The sequence below is a fragment of the Dipodomys merriami genome, unplaced genomic scaffold, assembly GCF_024711535.1.
Source record: "Dipodomys merriami isolate MVZ:Mamm:240054 unplaced genomic scaffold, mDipMer1.0.p SCAF_4, whole genome shotgun sequence".
Lineage (NCBI taxonomy): Eukaryota > Metazoa > Chordata > Mammalia > Rodentia > Heteromyidae > Dipodomys > Dipodomys merriami.
Genome location: NW_027205603.1, coordinates 762122 through 776181, shown reverse-complemented (window position 1 = coordinate 776181; position 14060 = coordinate 762122). Strand labels below are relative to the sequence as shown.

General features: G+C 41.8%; 1 protein-coding gene across 3 annotated transcripts in view; it reads right to left on the bottom strand.

The window, feature by feature from the left end:
- Nucleotides 1-2058: 2058 nt before the first annotated feature.
- The window catches only part of Gata3 (GATA binding protein 3), a 31271-nt gene continuing 19269 nt past the window's right edge, over nt 2059-14060 (bottom strand). For 2 of the 3 annotated variants that reach the window (XM_069990323.1, XM_069990322.1), the window contains 3 exons: nt 13527-13672; nt 8506-8631; nt 2059-4203 (listed from right to left, as the gene is read on the bottom strand). In XM_069990323.1, the coding sequence (XP_069846424.1) occupies nt 3919-4203; nt 8506-8631; nt 13527-13672 (557 nt within the window). In that variant the 3' untranslated portion in view covers nt 2059-3918. The remainder of the gene's footprint in view (nt 4204-8505; nt 8632-13526; nt 13673-14060) is intronic. The other variant, XM_069990324.1, reaches the window with a different exon arrangement.

Below are 14060 nucleotides of genomic sequence, written 5' to 3'. Positions count from 1 at the left end.
AATCATTTGTCGTTCACACATTCAAATGATCAATGATTTTCCTTTTCTTCTTTTAGTGCTTCAAACAACTGGCAGATTGTACATTATGATATCAGGCTGACATCGATGAGTTTCTCTGATTTTCCAGGTTTTCTCTTCCCTAGACTTTTCGCAAGAGGGTCCAGAATCCTCAAAGTCACATCTGAGGTCATGTCACAGCCAGCTTGATAGTATCAAGAAAAATGAAGCTGTCGTTCAAAAATCCATTTAAAGTGCAGGGGAAGGGGGTTGTTGGGTTGCTCAGTTGATTTAGAAAATGACTACGACTTTGGTTGTGTAAATAAAATGCTATGTCATCCTTCCCAGGTTTTCTCTAGGCCTTTGAATCTCCCCTTTGATTGGAAATTGCCAGAGGGGGGTCTGATGACTTTTGTCCCAAGAACACAAAATGACTTTAGGATATGGGATGGATTGGGGAGTGAAGGAGAAGGGGCAAGAATGGCACCAGATCTTGGAACTCTAGGTATGACAATGTCCCACTGCAAGAGAGCTCTCAGAAATAGGCCATGCCACCATATCTGAATTTGGAGAAGGGGTGTTTTTCACTAAATTTAGCAGCATGCAACATCTGGAAAGAATCTGCTCCTGTTTTACACCTCTTGTCTGGTGAAATACTGAAATGACAGCTCACAATGAGAAGGAAGCTTTAGTAATAATTGTTCAACCTTAGATAATAGACATTGAGTGCAGAAGGAAGACTGTGGGTATCCCCAGCTTGATCGTAACTTATCTGTGTGGGGACTAAGCCAGAGGCCCAGCCAGCCATACTTGATGTTATTTGATTTTTAAAGGAGAACAAGGTAAATGTCACAAAGTAGGAATGACATCATGAGAGTCTTGGTTTCTCTATTTCCTAATCTGTTTTTACACAGTATGTATATATATATATATATATATATTTTTTTTAACCAAGGTGTTTTTAACAAACCTCAACCTAGACACTCAATTTAGGCATTTGTTTAAAATATGAAAGAATTGTTCAAATCCAAAAGGTTTATTTCCTGAACTTCTACTGTGAGGCTTATATATAGCAAAAGCTGAAGGGTTTTTATTTTTCTGTTAGTCTTTCAAGTGTTTCAAAGAAAAAACTCAAAACACTACATATTTTTACCCCTCCACCGCCTCCCCCCACCAAAATAAAACCCTCTATGTATTTTTGCAAATATTCTTCTATGGATAAGTGGGTGTAACTCTTCCAAAAGTGAGACAAAAGCTTGGAAATTAATTGGGAGTATCATTTACTCAAGTGTATGGTAGATCTACAATTATGCCCTATTTTTCATGCACGGTGTACGTGTTGGTGTTAGAGGTTCCATTTAGGACCCTTGCTTAGCTTGTGCTCTAACCACTTGGGCTACACCGTCAGCCTTTTTTTGCTAATTGGAGATCAAAGTCTCTTGGATTTGTCAGCCTCCAGAGTAGCAAGCTTTATAAGTGTGAGTATGCTACTGGTACCTGGCTTTATTATTGGTGTTTATGTGGGGGTTCCTGTTTTTTTTGGGGGGGTTGGGGGAAAAAAAGACAGAACCACTGAAGACCTATAAATCTAACATTCCAAAGAAGGAACTGAATCATTGTTGGCATATAGACAATAGATAGATCATGTTAAAGCTTTGCATCATCTTCTAGAAACACCTGGGAAGGCTGAGTCAAGGTATAACACTGAAATGACATAGGCCTAAAAGAGCAGGGTGAAGTATGCCATTATAGCTACAATACCTAAAACAGAGATACAGACTTGGGGATTTCTCTCCGTGTTTCCCCCCCCCCAACCACCACCTCTTCCCACCACAAGAATGTCAAGAATTTGAGCTCCCCGTTCTTAAGGTGAAAGGGCATTAACTCAAATCTGCTCTTGAAGAAAAGAGGTGGCAAATCCTGAGACATGGAACATTACAATCAAATCTCCCAAGTTTCAGTTGGCAAAAATGGGTGATGCTCCCCCTCCAAGCTTCCAGAAGAATTGAAAGCATTGTCATCATCATGGGTCGATTAAATTAGGAGCCAGTGAGATCTCCATTGCAGCGCAGTAATTCTCTACTCCTTTATTTCAACATTCAGCTTTAGGTTTAAAATATTTGCTAAGAAAGCAGAGAGGCGATTAACAGAGGTTGGGTTTTTTTTTTTTCTTTTTTCTTTTTTCAAATGTGTGCCATAGTTACACATTCTATCAACAGAGTAAAAGGAAAACTATACAGCAGAAGTTACAAAATGGTTATTTCATGTTTCCGCAAACATTCCAATAAACTTTCACTGTGGTGTTATTCAACAGTAGAAGAGCAAAACAAGAAATGAATTTCAGGAGCAGTTCAGCTCATCTAATCTCCAAGAGGAATCCATCGGCTGTAGTTTTTTTGACCTGTGAATCTCAACCAGGAAAGATTCCCAGTTCCCCAAGGGAGAAGATTTGTCTGCTAGACATACATCCACAAGACCAGCAAGCAGAGAAACTACAGCTCCCGAGGGGTCCCAGGAAGTTCCTCCAGCCCCCGCCCGCCCCCATAAATTCCTGAGCTGCACAGAACTCCCCAAAATTCTCCCAGAATGGGATGGGTAGGCATAGTTTCCTAGTGAATAACTTAAAATGTGTCTGGTTTGGGGGTTTCAAATCAGCTAGATTCTATAAACCAGATTCTATGTAAAAAGAGTTCAGCCACCACTTCGATAGGATGTTATTTTGTTGTTTTAAAATAGTTTAACTTTATTGTTATTTTTTATATAATAATATTATTCCAACAGACTGTTTAAAGGCAATGATCACTAACACAGAACAGGACAGGGAGGCTAAAGCCAGGCGAGGCTGATCTCAGGACCATGGCCTGCAGGAGCCAGGGGTCCCTGACATGCACATAGGTAGCTCATTCATAAGCTGCAATAAGCTCATAGCTTAGGCTGCAGAGGTGAGGGTGGAGACAGATACTGCTATTCAATAAATATCATCCAAAAACAAAAAACAAAACGGGAAATAAACCCTCCAGAGCACAATCACCTTAGGTCAACTGAACATAAATCTAGTTTATTCAACTGAAAATTGAAAAAGAAAGGAAACATGAAAACCAAAAAAAAAAAAAAAAGCAGTTCTTAACACTAGCAGTAAATAAAATTTGTACAACAATTCAGTCTGTATAATATGATGAAATAAATCTACATCTCTTATTTTGGTGCTTTTTGAATTATACATACAAACAACAATTACAGGGACTTATTCACAAAGCATTAAGAGGCCTAGAAGTGACCCTCCAAACCCTCACTGGCAATTTGTGTGCCCAGAACTGAGATTTCCTTTGCCCAGGCCCCGTAGCTTTGAACAAATGATTTTGCCTACAACTTTTATCTTTTTTTTTCTTTTTTTTTCCTTTTTTTTTCTTTTTTCTTTTTTTTTTTTTTTTGTCCTTTTAATGCATCAAACAACTGGCAAGTTGTCCATTAGAATATCAGATCTAGTTTCTTCTGAATTTCCATACTTTATTTTCCCCCATCTTTCTTAAAACTCTTGGCATCCTTCATGCCTTTCTTACAGCTACCCAGGTGCAATAAAGTCTTCCTCAAATGTACAACAGTATTTCTTACAATATAAGTTATATGCAATGTTCAGCAAAATTTCTTCACAGCACTAGGGACCCTGTTAAATAGGGAATATGAGTCTGAATGGCTTATTCACAGATGGGGTCCAGATCCAGGGGTCAGAGCACAGACACCACCGTGAGCTCCTTTGCAAAAGAGACAAAATAGTCATTTTTGCTTTCTGCCTTCCCAAAACATATATCCATCGCGGTTTAGGCTTCATGATACTGCTCCTGCAAAAAAATGCAAGTAGAAGGGGTCGGAGGGACTCTTGCACGCGCTCAGAGACGGGTGGTCATAGAGCCGGGCTCTGCTCTAACCCATGGCGGTGACCATACTGGAAGGATGATGAGGTCCAAAGGAGAGGCCGGACGGTGGGTGCATGGGCGTGGGTGTGCTCAGCATGTGGCTGGAGTGGCTGAAAGGGGAGATGTGGCTGAGGGAAGACATATGTCTGGACAGGGCGGCGGGGTTGAAGGAGCTGCTCTTGGGGAAGTCCTCCAGCGTGTCATGCACCTTTTTGCACTTTTTGGATTTGCTAGACATTTTTCGGTTTCTGGTCTGGATGCCTTCCTTCTTCATAGTCAGGGGTCTGTTAATCTAAACAAAGATCAATTTTTGTTTTTTACTTTTTTTTTAACTGCCTTTGAAATGGCACAGGCATTTTAATACCACTGGCTGCCCACCCCACCCATTCCCAAGTCTGAGATCTCTTTCTGTTTCAGTCAGCCACCTTCCTTTCTTCCATCCTTCCCAGAGACCTGGGTACCTAAGTCTCATGGGAGGGAGGGGAGGGGGTGGAATTCTGTCAGTTACTTTGACAGACCAGAGACCAGAGGGGACACACTCCAAGCACAGCTTAGCCACTTGGTCAATATCAGCAACCATGGAAGCAAAAGTTTTCCCCTGAGCACGGTACACAGTCAGGGGCCCAAGGACAATGACTCAGTCTCCCTGACAATTAAAAGTACAGTCACCTGTTCTATTCCTTTAGAATTTTCTTGGAATGTTTCCTGAGAGTAAAAAGGGATTGAGTAACCTTCCAGAGGGAAATACCATTTTGTCTACTCATCTGACAAAAATCTATGCTAGGACTTCCAAGCACTGCCAAGCTAATCTGTTCTTCAGATTCTGAAGTCTCTCTGCCCTGGAAGAGGGGATTGTACCTCTTGCAGAGGGATTTTTGGTTACCCCTCTTTCTCCTGGGCCTTTCACAATTCAAGGTGTTATATATAAAGTCATCCCTCCAGGAATTTGTACCTTCTGGGGCCTATTTGAACACAACATGCTTTTTCCACAAAATAACAACAAGGGTTAGAATTTGCTAGTCCTCCCAAGTCTGGCTCTCCCCTTCTAACTAGACAAAGAAGCAAACACCAAACAGGAAGTACTGGGTCCAAAGCACTTTGTTAGGGTGAATGTGTCCTTACCCTAAAAACCGCCAACCTTCAGATTAAAGAGCTAGTGGTAAGATCCAACTTTAAAGATATATACTCTAGATAGCTTACTCTCCCTTGCTCACTGAGAAAACCTGGTTGGTCCTTTTTAAAACATGTGGGCTGAGGGACCCAGAGCCAAGGATGGCTACTTTACTCAAGCAAACAGAAGCTTCATCCTATACAGGGTCAGTCGAGTTATCCTCAACAACACACCTGCCACAAAAAGCCAATGGTAGATCTGGCCTTGTTACCAGAGAAATGTGACCCAGGGACTCCACGAGTGACTCTCCCAAGCCTGCTTCTTCCTGATTTCCTAAGAGGAAATGTTCTCTTCCCTCCACCCCTCCCAGGCTTCTCCTCCTTGGAGGAAGAGGTTCCTCTTGCCTCAGGATCCATCTGTCTGTCCCCTGAGCTACACAGTGACAGTTAAACAGAAGAGGAGCCCAATGGCCAAGAAGGACCACAATGCTGGGCACAGCAAACACACCGTTTCCCGGAACTAGGAGGCGTCAACTGAGAAAAGGACAGAGGCCCACACAGGAGCTGAGCCCTTCTTTCCCCCATTTATGCCAGGGAGGCAAGGTGAGTAGGAACAGAAGTGTCAAAGAAGGTCATTGCCAAAAGAAATGTCTCTCTGGGGTTTCCTCGAGTTATCATCAAGACAAAGAAGATGACAGAAATCTCCTCCCACATCAAATCTTTATGGAGATAATGTCTAGATAAGTCCCTAGGAGCTGATATCTAGAAGCTCACTGCCAGATATCAACATATAATATCTAGTTACAGAGAGGTGCTCAGGCCCAGATAACTAGTCCCAACACCACAGAGATATGCTGATACTAAGATAGGAAGTTATCTAAACTCCTAGATAAGAACCAGAGTAGAAGACCAAGAGCTGAACTGGAGGCCATGAAAATGGTAGTAGATTGCTATCGCCCATTGTTGAATACACATAAATAGCTTCCTTTGACAAATCCCAGCCATACTACAAGAGAGAAAGGGGGGGTGGGCACTTGTAGGTAAGGAAGTTCCTATTTATGGATCTATTTGTCTATCTCTCTTTCTACCCATGAAGGTAGACTTAATTAGAATTGAAGGCAGGTGCTAGTGGCTCAGACCTGTAATCCTAGCTATTCAAAGGGCTGAGATCATGGTTCAAAGCCAGACAGGGTAGGAAAGACTGAGACTCTTATCTTCAATTAACCACCAAAATGCCAAAAGTGGAGCTGTGGCTCAAATGGTAGAAGCACTAGCCTTGAGAAAAACAAAAAAAGAAAAAAGAAAGCTCAAGGACAGCACCTAGGCCTTGAGTTCAAGCCCCAGGACTGACACTAATAGTGATGATGATGATGATGACAATAATAATAATGAGTAGGGGAGCTGAGGATTTAGCTAACTAAATCTACTGACTCTTCTATATTATTCAACCTGGTTGCTTGCTTTTGGGGGAGACCATACTTCTTCAAGTAAAACTTAAAGAGCTTCCATTCTGTCTACATAATGGGACTATTTGAGACTCAAACACAACCAAGTAACAAGAATGTTCTTGGAAAGTCATAAATCACAAGTCAAAAAAATAACTTCAGAGCTAGATGCCAAGGGCTCACATCTTTAATTCTAGCTACTCAGGAGGCTGAGATCTGAGAATCTTGGTTTGATATCAGCCTGGCAGGAAAGTAAGATACTTATCTCTATCTAAGTTAACCACCAGAAAAGTTGGAAGTGGAGCTGTGGCTCAAGTAATAGAGCACTAGGCTTGAGCAAAAACATCCAGGACTGGCGCACACATGCGGGCACACACACACACACACACACACACACACACACACACACACACACATGCACACACACATGCACAAACACACAAACCTGTTCAAATCATGACCAGAGAGCTAATAAATACCAGTACCTCAAATCTCCCCAATTCCAATTATAAGCACAAGGCTTCCTCTATCTCCACAACAGTGAACAAGCAAACTTCTGAGTGAAACCAGATCTAACAGATCTGTCTACACAACTCACAGCCTTGGATCCAAGGGGAAAATATCAGAAGGGGCTGACAAAGGCTCCAGGGTGGTTATGGCAGGCCCTCAGACCACTGGGTCAAGACACGATGATATTCCCAGGGAGTTAACAAGGTCCCGGAGAATCTCAACACCTTTATTTCCACCAAAAATGAATACGAAGTAGGATGCTAGAAGGTTATCCTTAAAAAATTATCTATGACTCAAAAACTTGATTTAAGCAGCAAAGGAAGCTTCCTCCTCAATTCCCAGGCCTTCCTAGGTCAGGTAAATTCAATGCCAGATTTGCCCTGAGCAAAAATGTCTCCTTCTTCCTTGTACAGTTCCAGAGTTTGCCAAAGTCAAGTGACTTTAGGAGAACCAGAGAAAGTTGAAGAAGAGAGGAGAGGGAAGGGGAAAAGGAGGGAGGAAGAAGAGGGAAGGGAAGGGTAGAAAAGAGGGGAAGAGAAGAGAAGAAACTTGTTTTTCCCTTGAGAATTAATGTAAATTTTAGACTGCATCTGGGTTGTGGCCTATCAGACAAAATTAAGATGAAGATACAAATTGGGAGGAGGACCTGAAATTAAAAGTTTAGCAATGACAGCTTGACTTCTGTGGGCAGCAATTGTCTTCCTGCTAATCTAACATAGCATAGGAGAAAAAGCAAACAGCCTCTGTCCCTGGCATAATCACCAAGCTGGGTTGTGGTTCTCTGGTTCTCTGCACAGGAAAGTTGTCTAGGACAAAAAGACACCAGATGAAATCTCTCCGACATTTCATTTCGTCTTTGAAATCTAGGATCCATTTGAAATTTGCAGCACAGGTTTAGCCAAGATTTTTTTTTATCCCTCCAAAATAAAGCTGCTGATTTTTTTTTCCTCTTAAGAACTCAGGCTGCTTGCTAGTGCCTCAAATTTGTAATCCTAGCTACTCAGGAGGCTAAGATCTGAGGATCCCGGTTCAAAGCCATCCCAGGCAGGAAAAGTCCATGAGAATTTTTATCTCCAATTAACCACCAGAAAACTGGAAGTGGAGCTGTGGCTCAAAATGGTAGAGAGCTTAGCCTTGAGTGAAAAAAAAATAAAAGCTTAGGAGGAATAATGCTCAGACCCTGAGTTCAATCCCCATGACCAACAACAAGGACAAAAAAAACCCCAAAAAACCAGATAGATCCACAAAGCATTTATCTCAGCTTGCCTCCATGCAAAGTTGTGTCCAATACACACAATGTGGGTTGTCTCTCTTCCATCCGTAAATCCCTTCCAACCTTAGCAAGATTGCATAAGACAAAGCAGTTCTCTAAGCTAGGTCCTGCTAGTTGATCAGAGGCCTGTTACTTGGCCCCAAAAGAGGGTGAGCCTAACCTGACCCATTAGGGTGTCTGGACAGAGCAGCAGTGGTGCTAAGTCAAAAGCCTAGTCAGAAATGGAGCCTCGTACTGGCTGGCCCCAGGAACTTACATTGTGCAGCTTGTAGTAAAGCCCACAGGCATTGCAGACCGGGTCCCCGTTGGCATTCCTCCTCCAGAGGGTGGTGGTCGTGGTCTGGCAGTTGGCACACGAGGTCCCTGCTCTTCTAGCTGCCGACTGGTGGTAAGGAGAGAAAGGAGGGGGGACACCAAGAGAAATGTAAATGTGTTGTCAGAGCTGAGAAAAGGGCTTAAGGAGAAGGGGAAAGGAAAACAAAAGGCAGACACTATGACTGAAATCCCAACTAGCAAATGGCCCACACAGAAGTAATAATAAAAATTCTCCAATTTATGCCCGAGAAGAAAAACATTCCCAATTCCACAAGATGGCTGAAACAGGTGAGACTTAACCTGTTCCTGTCCAGTGCAGCAGTGAGATGGAGCAGAAGGCCCTGAAAACATTACTATGCCCTCTCTCCACCCCACCAAGTCCATCAGAGGACTCATCTTTGTGGGTAGCAATGTTGAATTAATGAGACCCATGTTGGAGTCAGGCTACCACTCACGTTGTTCAGCAGAGGTGCAATTCCCAAGAATACCAGTGTTCAAATAAAGTAGTAGTAACCATCAGGACACACTAAGCAAATGAAAAGCAAATCGACACCCAGAAAGCCTCTGGCAGAACACAAGTTGAGAAATGCTAGATTGTAGGAAAGACACAGAGGGGCCTTCGTTCTCTGAAAGGATGCCTGTGCGGGTGTGAGTACTCACTCACGGGTGCTACAATTTAGGAGCAGGGCAGCCCAAGTCCACAAAACCTGTCCAATATGCAGTCATCCTAAATTTATATAGACAGCTGGGCTGGCCTGGTACAACCAACTTCAGTTTCTCTAGGTGGCCATCATTGGATGAGACAAATTGAAAAGAACAAGTACTTGTGCTATTCAGCAGGAATCCTAGACACTTTCTCTCATGCTCTCTCTCTCTCTCTCCACACACACACACACACACACACACACACACACACACACACACACACACACACACACACACACACACACACACACACACACACACACACACACACACACACACACACCTTACTCTCATTTCATGTCACCTTTGTGAAGTTAGATATTTCCTATATGTTATTTTCCAAAGAGAGAAGTATCAAGGCAAATGTCAGCCAAAGCTTGCATTTAAATTCCTTGGCTATACCATTGCTTTTCTTTTCTTTCTCTCCCCTAATAGAGAGATATTTCTTTCACTATTTTGATGCGTTTAATTTAAACACTTATGAGATCACTACCTTCAATGTCCATTTGAAAAAAAAGTTCAAAATTGGTGAAAGAAAATGGAGTCACTTCTAACATGCTCCTCTCCTCCCCGTCATAAAAAGAGAACTTCAGCTGCAATATTCCTACTCTTCTTATGGAAGAAAATGGCAAGAAAAGGAGACAGAATTCAGTGCGTCTTTTATCTATGAACCTGAAGCTTCTAGCATGAAGGCTGAGGGTATAACTAAAATAGTAAAGTCCTTGCTTAGCATGCTCAAGGCCCTGGGTTCCATCTCCAATATTAAAGATGGAAAAAACAAAGAAAGAACAAAAATTCTGATAAGGTTTTAAGAACATGTGACATAAACTACAAGGTTCCTAGTGATCTTTTCCACCAATATTTCATTAATCACAGAGTTGAAACAAATACAGAAAATGGCTAGATTAAAAACAAAGAAAGAATATGGCAAGATATGGGAAAATCCAGAGTCAATTTTAAATTCACTAAATTGATTTCCTTCCTTTCAGAGTTGTAGTCATTCTACAGATGTGTTCTACGGGGTTAGAGATCTCTGATGTAAGTTGTTTATTTGTTTGTTTGTTGTGGTGCTTAAATGTTGGGCCTAGGCATTGTCCCTGAGCTCTTCAGCTCAAGGCTAGTGCTCACCACTTTGAGCCACAGCTCCATTACTCCATTCTGGTGGTTAATTGGAGATAAGAGTCTCATGCACTTTTCTGACTGGGCTGGCTTTGAACCACGATCCTCAGATCTCAGCCTCCTGAGGAGCTAGAATTACAGGCATGAGCCACTGGCACCCAACAAGTTTTTTCTTTTCTTTTCTTTTGTATTCAAATAAACAGGAAATTAAAAACATCTTAATGGACAAGGTCCTAATTTTTGCTATCCACTTAACTATATTTTATGTACTCTAAGGAGGAAAACATTACACAAAACCAGGGCATTAATAATTTTTGGACAACTGTGTTCTGTGTGATTATTATCATCTTCCTATGGTTATTTTTTCTTTGGGAGAAATATTCACATATACCACAGAGTAATATCTACTCAGATACCCAGGTTACCCACCCCATCATCTGTGAATGCATAATACAAACATAAAATGCCAACTACTGAAATTTAGCTCCAAACAACTTGATTCAGTATGTAATCCTTTGCAGTATATTGAAAAGTAACGTAAGAACACACATGCTGAGATGGACTCTTGTACTATTATATAGTCTCTAAGACTCAAAAGCCACACTGGAGGGTTTGCTAGCAGGAGCAGAGTATAAATAAAGCAGCTGTTCAGTCTTTTGCTAGTGGTGAAACACATGAAAATCCTAGCTATCTACAGATCTTGCCTCTAGTTTATCTCTTCTGTTTCCTGAATTCATTTATTCAGCATTCAATGCATGTGTATATCACAAAAAAAATCTAACCACATCATACCTATGATATATTCCAGTATATTTTCATTTGGGGAATTAGAAAGACAGCTGGAGTGAATAGACAGGAAATCGAGGGAAGAAGAAAATGCAAGGTCCTGAGTTTGAACCCCAATACCAAAATTAAAATAAATAAAGGAAGAAGAAAAACAAAAGGTGCTAGGTGTTTAAAAGTCAAGCACCTCTAATGAGGGGGAAGGGTAACAGCTCTATGTCTTCAGAATGTTTCTCTGTAGTATATGAACTTAATGGAACTAAAAATACCATATCACCCAGATGATTAAGACAAAATATAGCTTACATGGCTGCTACCAATGCACTCTAGAATTAAAAGCAATTATTACTCAGCCTTGTAAAGATTTCCTCTGAAAGCCAAGAGAGGACAAAATTATATAAAATGGAACTGAACCCTCCTCTGCTGACAGAAGAAAATGTCAAATAAACTCCCGACCATCCATCAACCCAGTCTCAAGACTTTTATACCTCCTTCTCCTTTATCTGCCTTTACCTTAAATATATATTATATATATATATATATATATATATGTGACAAAAATTAAAAACTATAGCTATATTGTGGTTTATTATAACAGGAAAGTTTGTGTTTAGTTTTCTTTTCTATCTTTTCTTTCTTTTTTTTTTTCAGAAGGCCAGGTTTTGGGTGATTCAGAACATTCTTTTGTGGTGCAATCACATTCATTCTGTGCTAACACCTCCAGCCATTTTTTCCCCCAACCATTTCTTGTTCTGATCCGTCCAAACATCTTGATGTTTAGGTTAGGGAGGCTACGTTGTTGTTTATGAGTTATCTCTAGTGCTCAGATATCCGGCAGCTCTTTCCTAGGAAGTTAGCCTTGCACAGGAGAGAAAGGAAAGAAAAAACAAAACCCAAACTGCATGAGTGAAGTAAGGGGGAGGCTGAGAAAGCTGGAAAAGAGAGCAGAGATCAGAAAGAATAAAGCCCAGAGATGCAAGGAGTGCCAAAAATTAAAGTCATGTGAGCATTTCCATCCCTAGAAAGTTTTTCCTTTTTCTACAGAGGGGGCAAAAGGTGTTAAATTGCCTTGGAGTCTGCTGGGTAAGGCGGATAATAATGCTTTAAAAGGAATACAAAGGTTGTTGGGGGATTTTTCCCTCCCATCTTAGAATCTGATGGATGCCAATTCATCCATTCATCTGCAAGGGGAATTCCCCTCCTCCCTTCTCCATTTGGTAACTTTCAACACCACATAAAGCATTTTGATCTCTTGACTGTGGTTAGTTGTCATCTACCAAGCCCACTTTTGTTTGTCTGTTACATATTCACTATGCAATCTGGCCTATGACTCCAAAGACAAGCCTTACAAACAAACCCGTCTGTTGGTTTTCCTTGTAAGTGCATGACAGTACCATATTTTGCCAAGTATTCCTAATGATTAAGCATTTCAAAGAAGAGAGAGAAGAGGGGAAGGAAGGAAGGAAGGAAGGAAGGAAGGAAGGAAGGAAGGAAGGAAGGAAGGAAGGAAGGAAGGAAGGAAGGAAGGAAGGAAGGAAGGGAAAACTACCACTCTTCAGATAGCAAGTTCAAACACAAAATAAGATCAAATGCTAGGTGTTATCATTCCAAAAAGCAAGACAGGAATCTCAAAACTTTTCCCGCAGGAATTACCTCTGTAGAGTCCTCCATTCCTAAAACCAAAAAGCAGGGGGCGGGGGGGGGGGGGGGAGTGCAATGGGCCCTGTGGTTACTGCTTCTAAAATCCACTTAATTGACCCCATCAATCTTAAAACAGCAGAAGAGATGCACTCACAGTCCTCAGTCTGCAGTTACTTTCTCAGAGCCGGCCTCCTCCTACTTCCAGAACATGTTCTGGATGGCTCCGGCTTCACACTCACTATCTGTTCTTTGATATAGTGACTTTGATATAGTAATAGTTATCTGTGTCCTCCTAAGTACAATTATTCTACTGGAAAATAGATTTTAGCTGTTGACTTTAAGAAGTCAGTGTCTTAAAATTGGTGAAATAAAAGGATGAAAGGGGAAAAGACAACAATAATAGTTTCCCTGTAATTTGAAATGAGGGCTGAAATGAAAAGGAAAGGAAAAGAGAGGAGAGGAAGGGAAGGGAGAGAAAACAAAAGGAGGAGGAGGAAGAGGAGGAGAAGAACTATCCTAAGCCAGTGGACATGGTTTTTGAACTGTCCTGCCAGTTTCCTGTTCAAAGCTACTTTCCTGGAGAGAGGACATGGGAGACACACGCGCGTGCACACGCACATGGGCACACGCGCGCACGCGCGCGCGCACACACACACACACACACACACACACACACACACACGGCTATGTGAGGTCAGTCCTTCAAGAACTTACCAGCCTTCGTTTAGGCTTGATTAGGGGCCGGTTCTGTCCATTCATTTTGTGGTAGAGCCCGCAGGCATTGCAAAGGTAGTGTCCAGTGCCGTCTCGCCGCCACAGTGGGGTGGACGTTGCCCCGCAGTTCACACACTCCCGGCCTTCTGGAAACAAGACCACAGATAGGTCACTAATGGAAGGAAGAAACTCAGGAAGGTGACTGACCATATGTGGAATTAGGAGGAAAAAGAAAAAAAAGAAAACTAATTTTTTTCTTTCCCCTTTTTGGGGCACATTTCTCTCTCTCTCACACACACACACACACACACACAACACATCCCCATGCCATTCTAAGTGACATTCTAAAGGTGCCCAGAATCATGACATAAGCATTTCAAAGACCTCATCTGCAGAAATGGGACATGAATACACCACCACCACAGAGCCTTCTTCTCAGCCCACTTGACTTGATGGGGGAGGATCAGACAGGGAATAAAAAAGAAAAAGGAAAAGAGCGATCTCAACTTAAAACAGTTCTGTAAGAAAAATTCT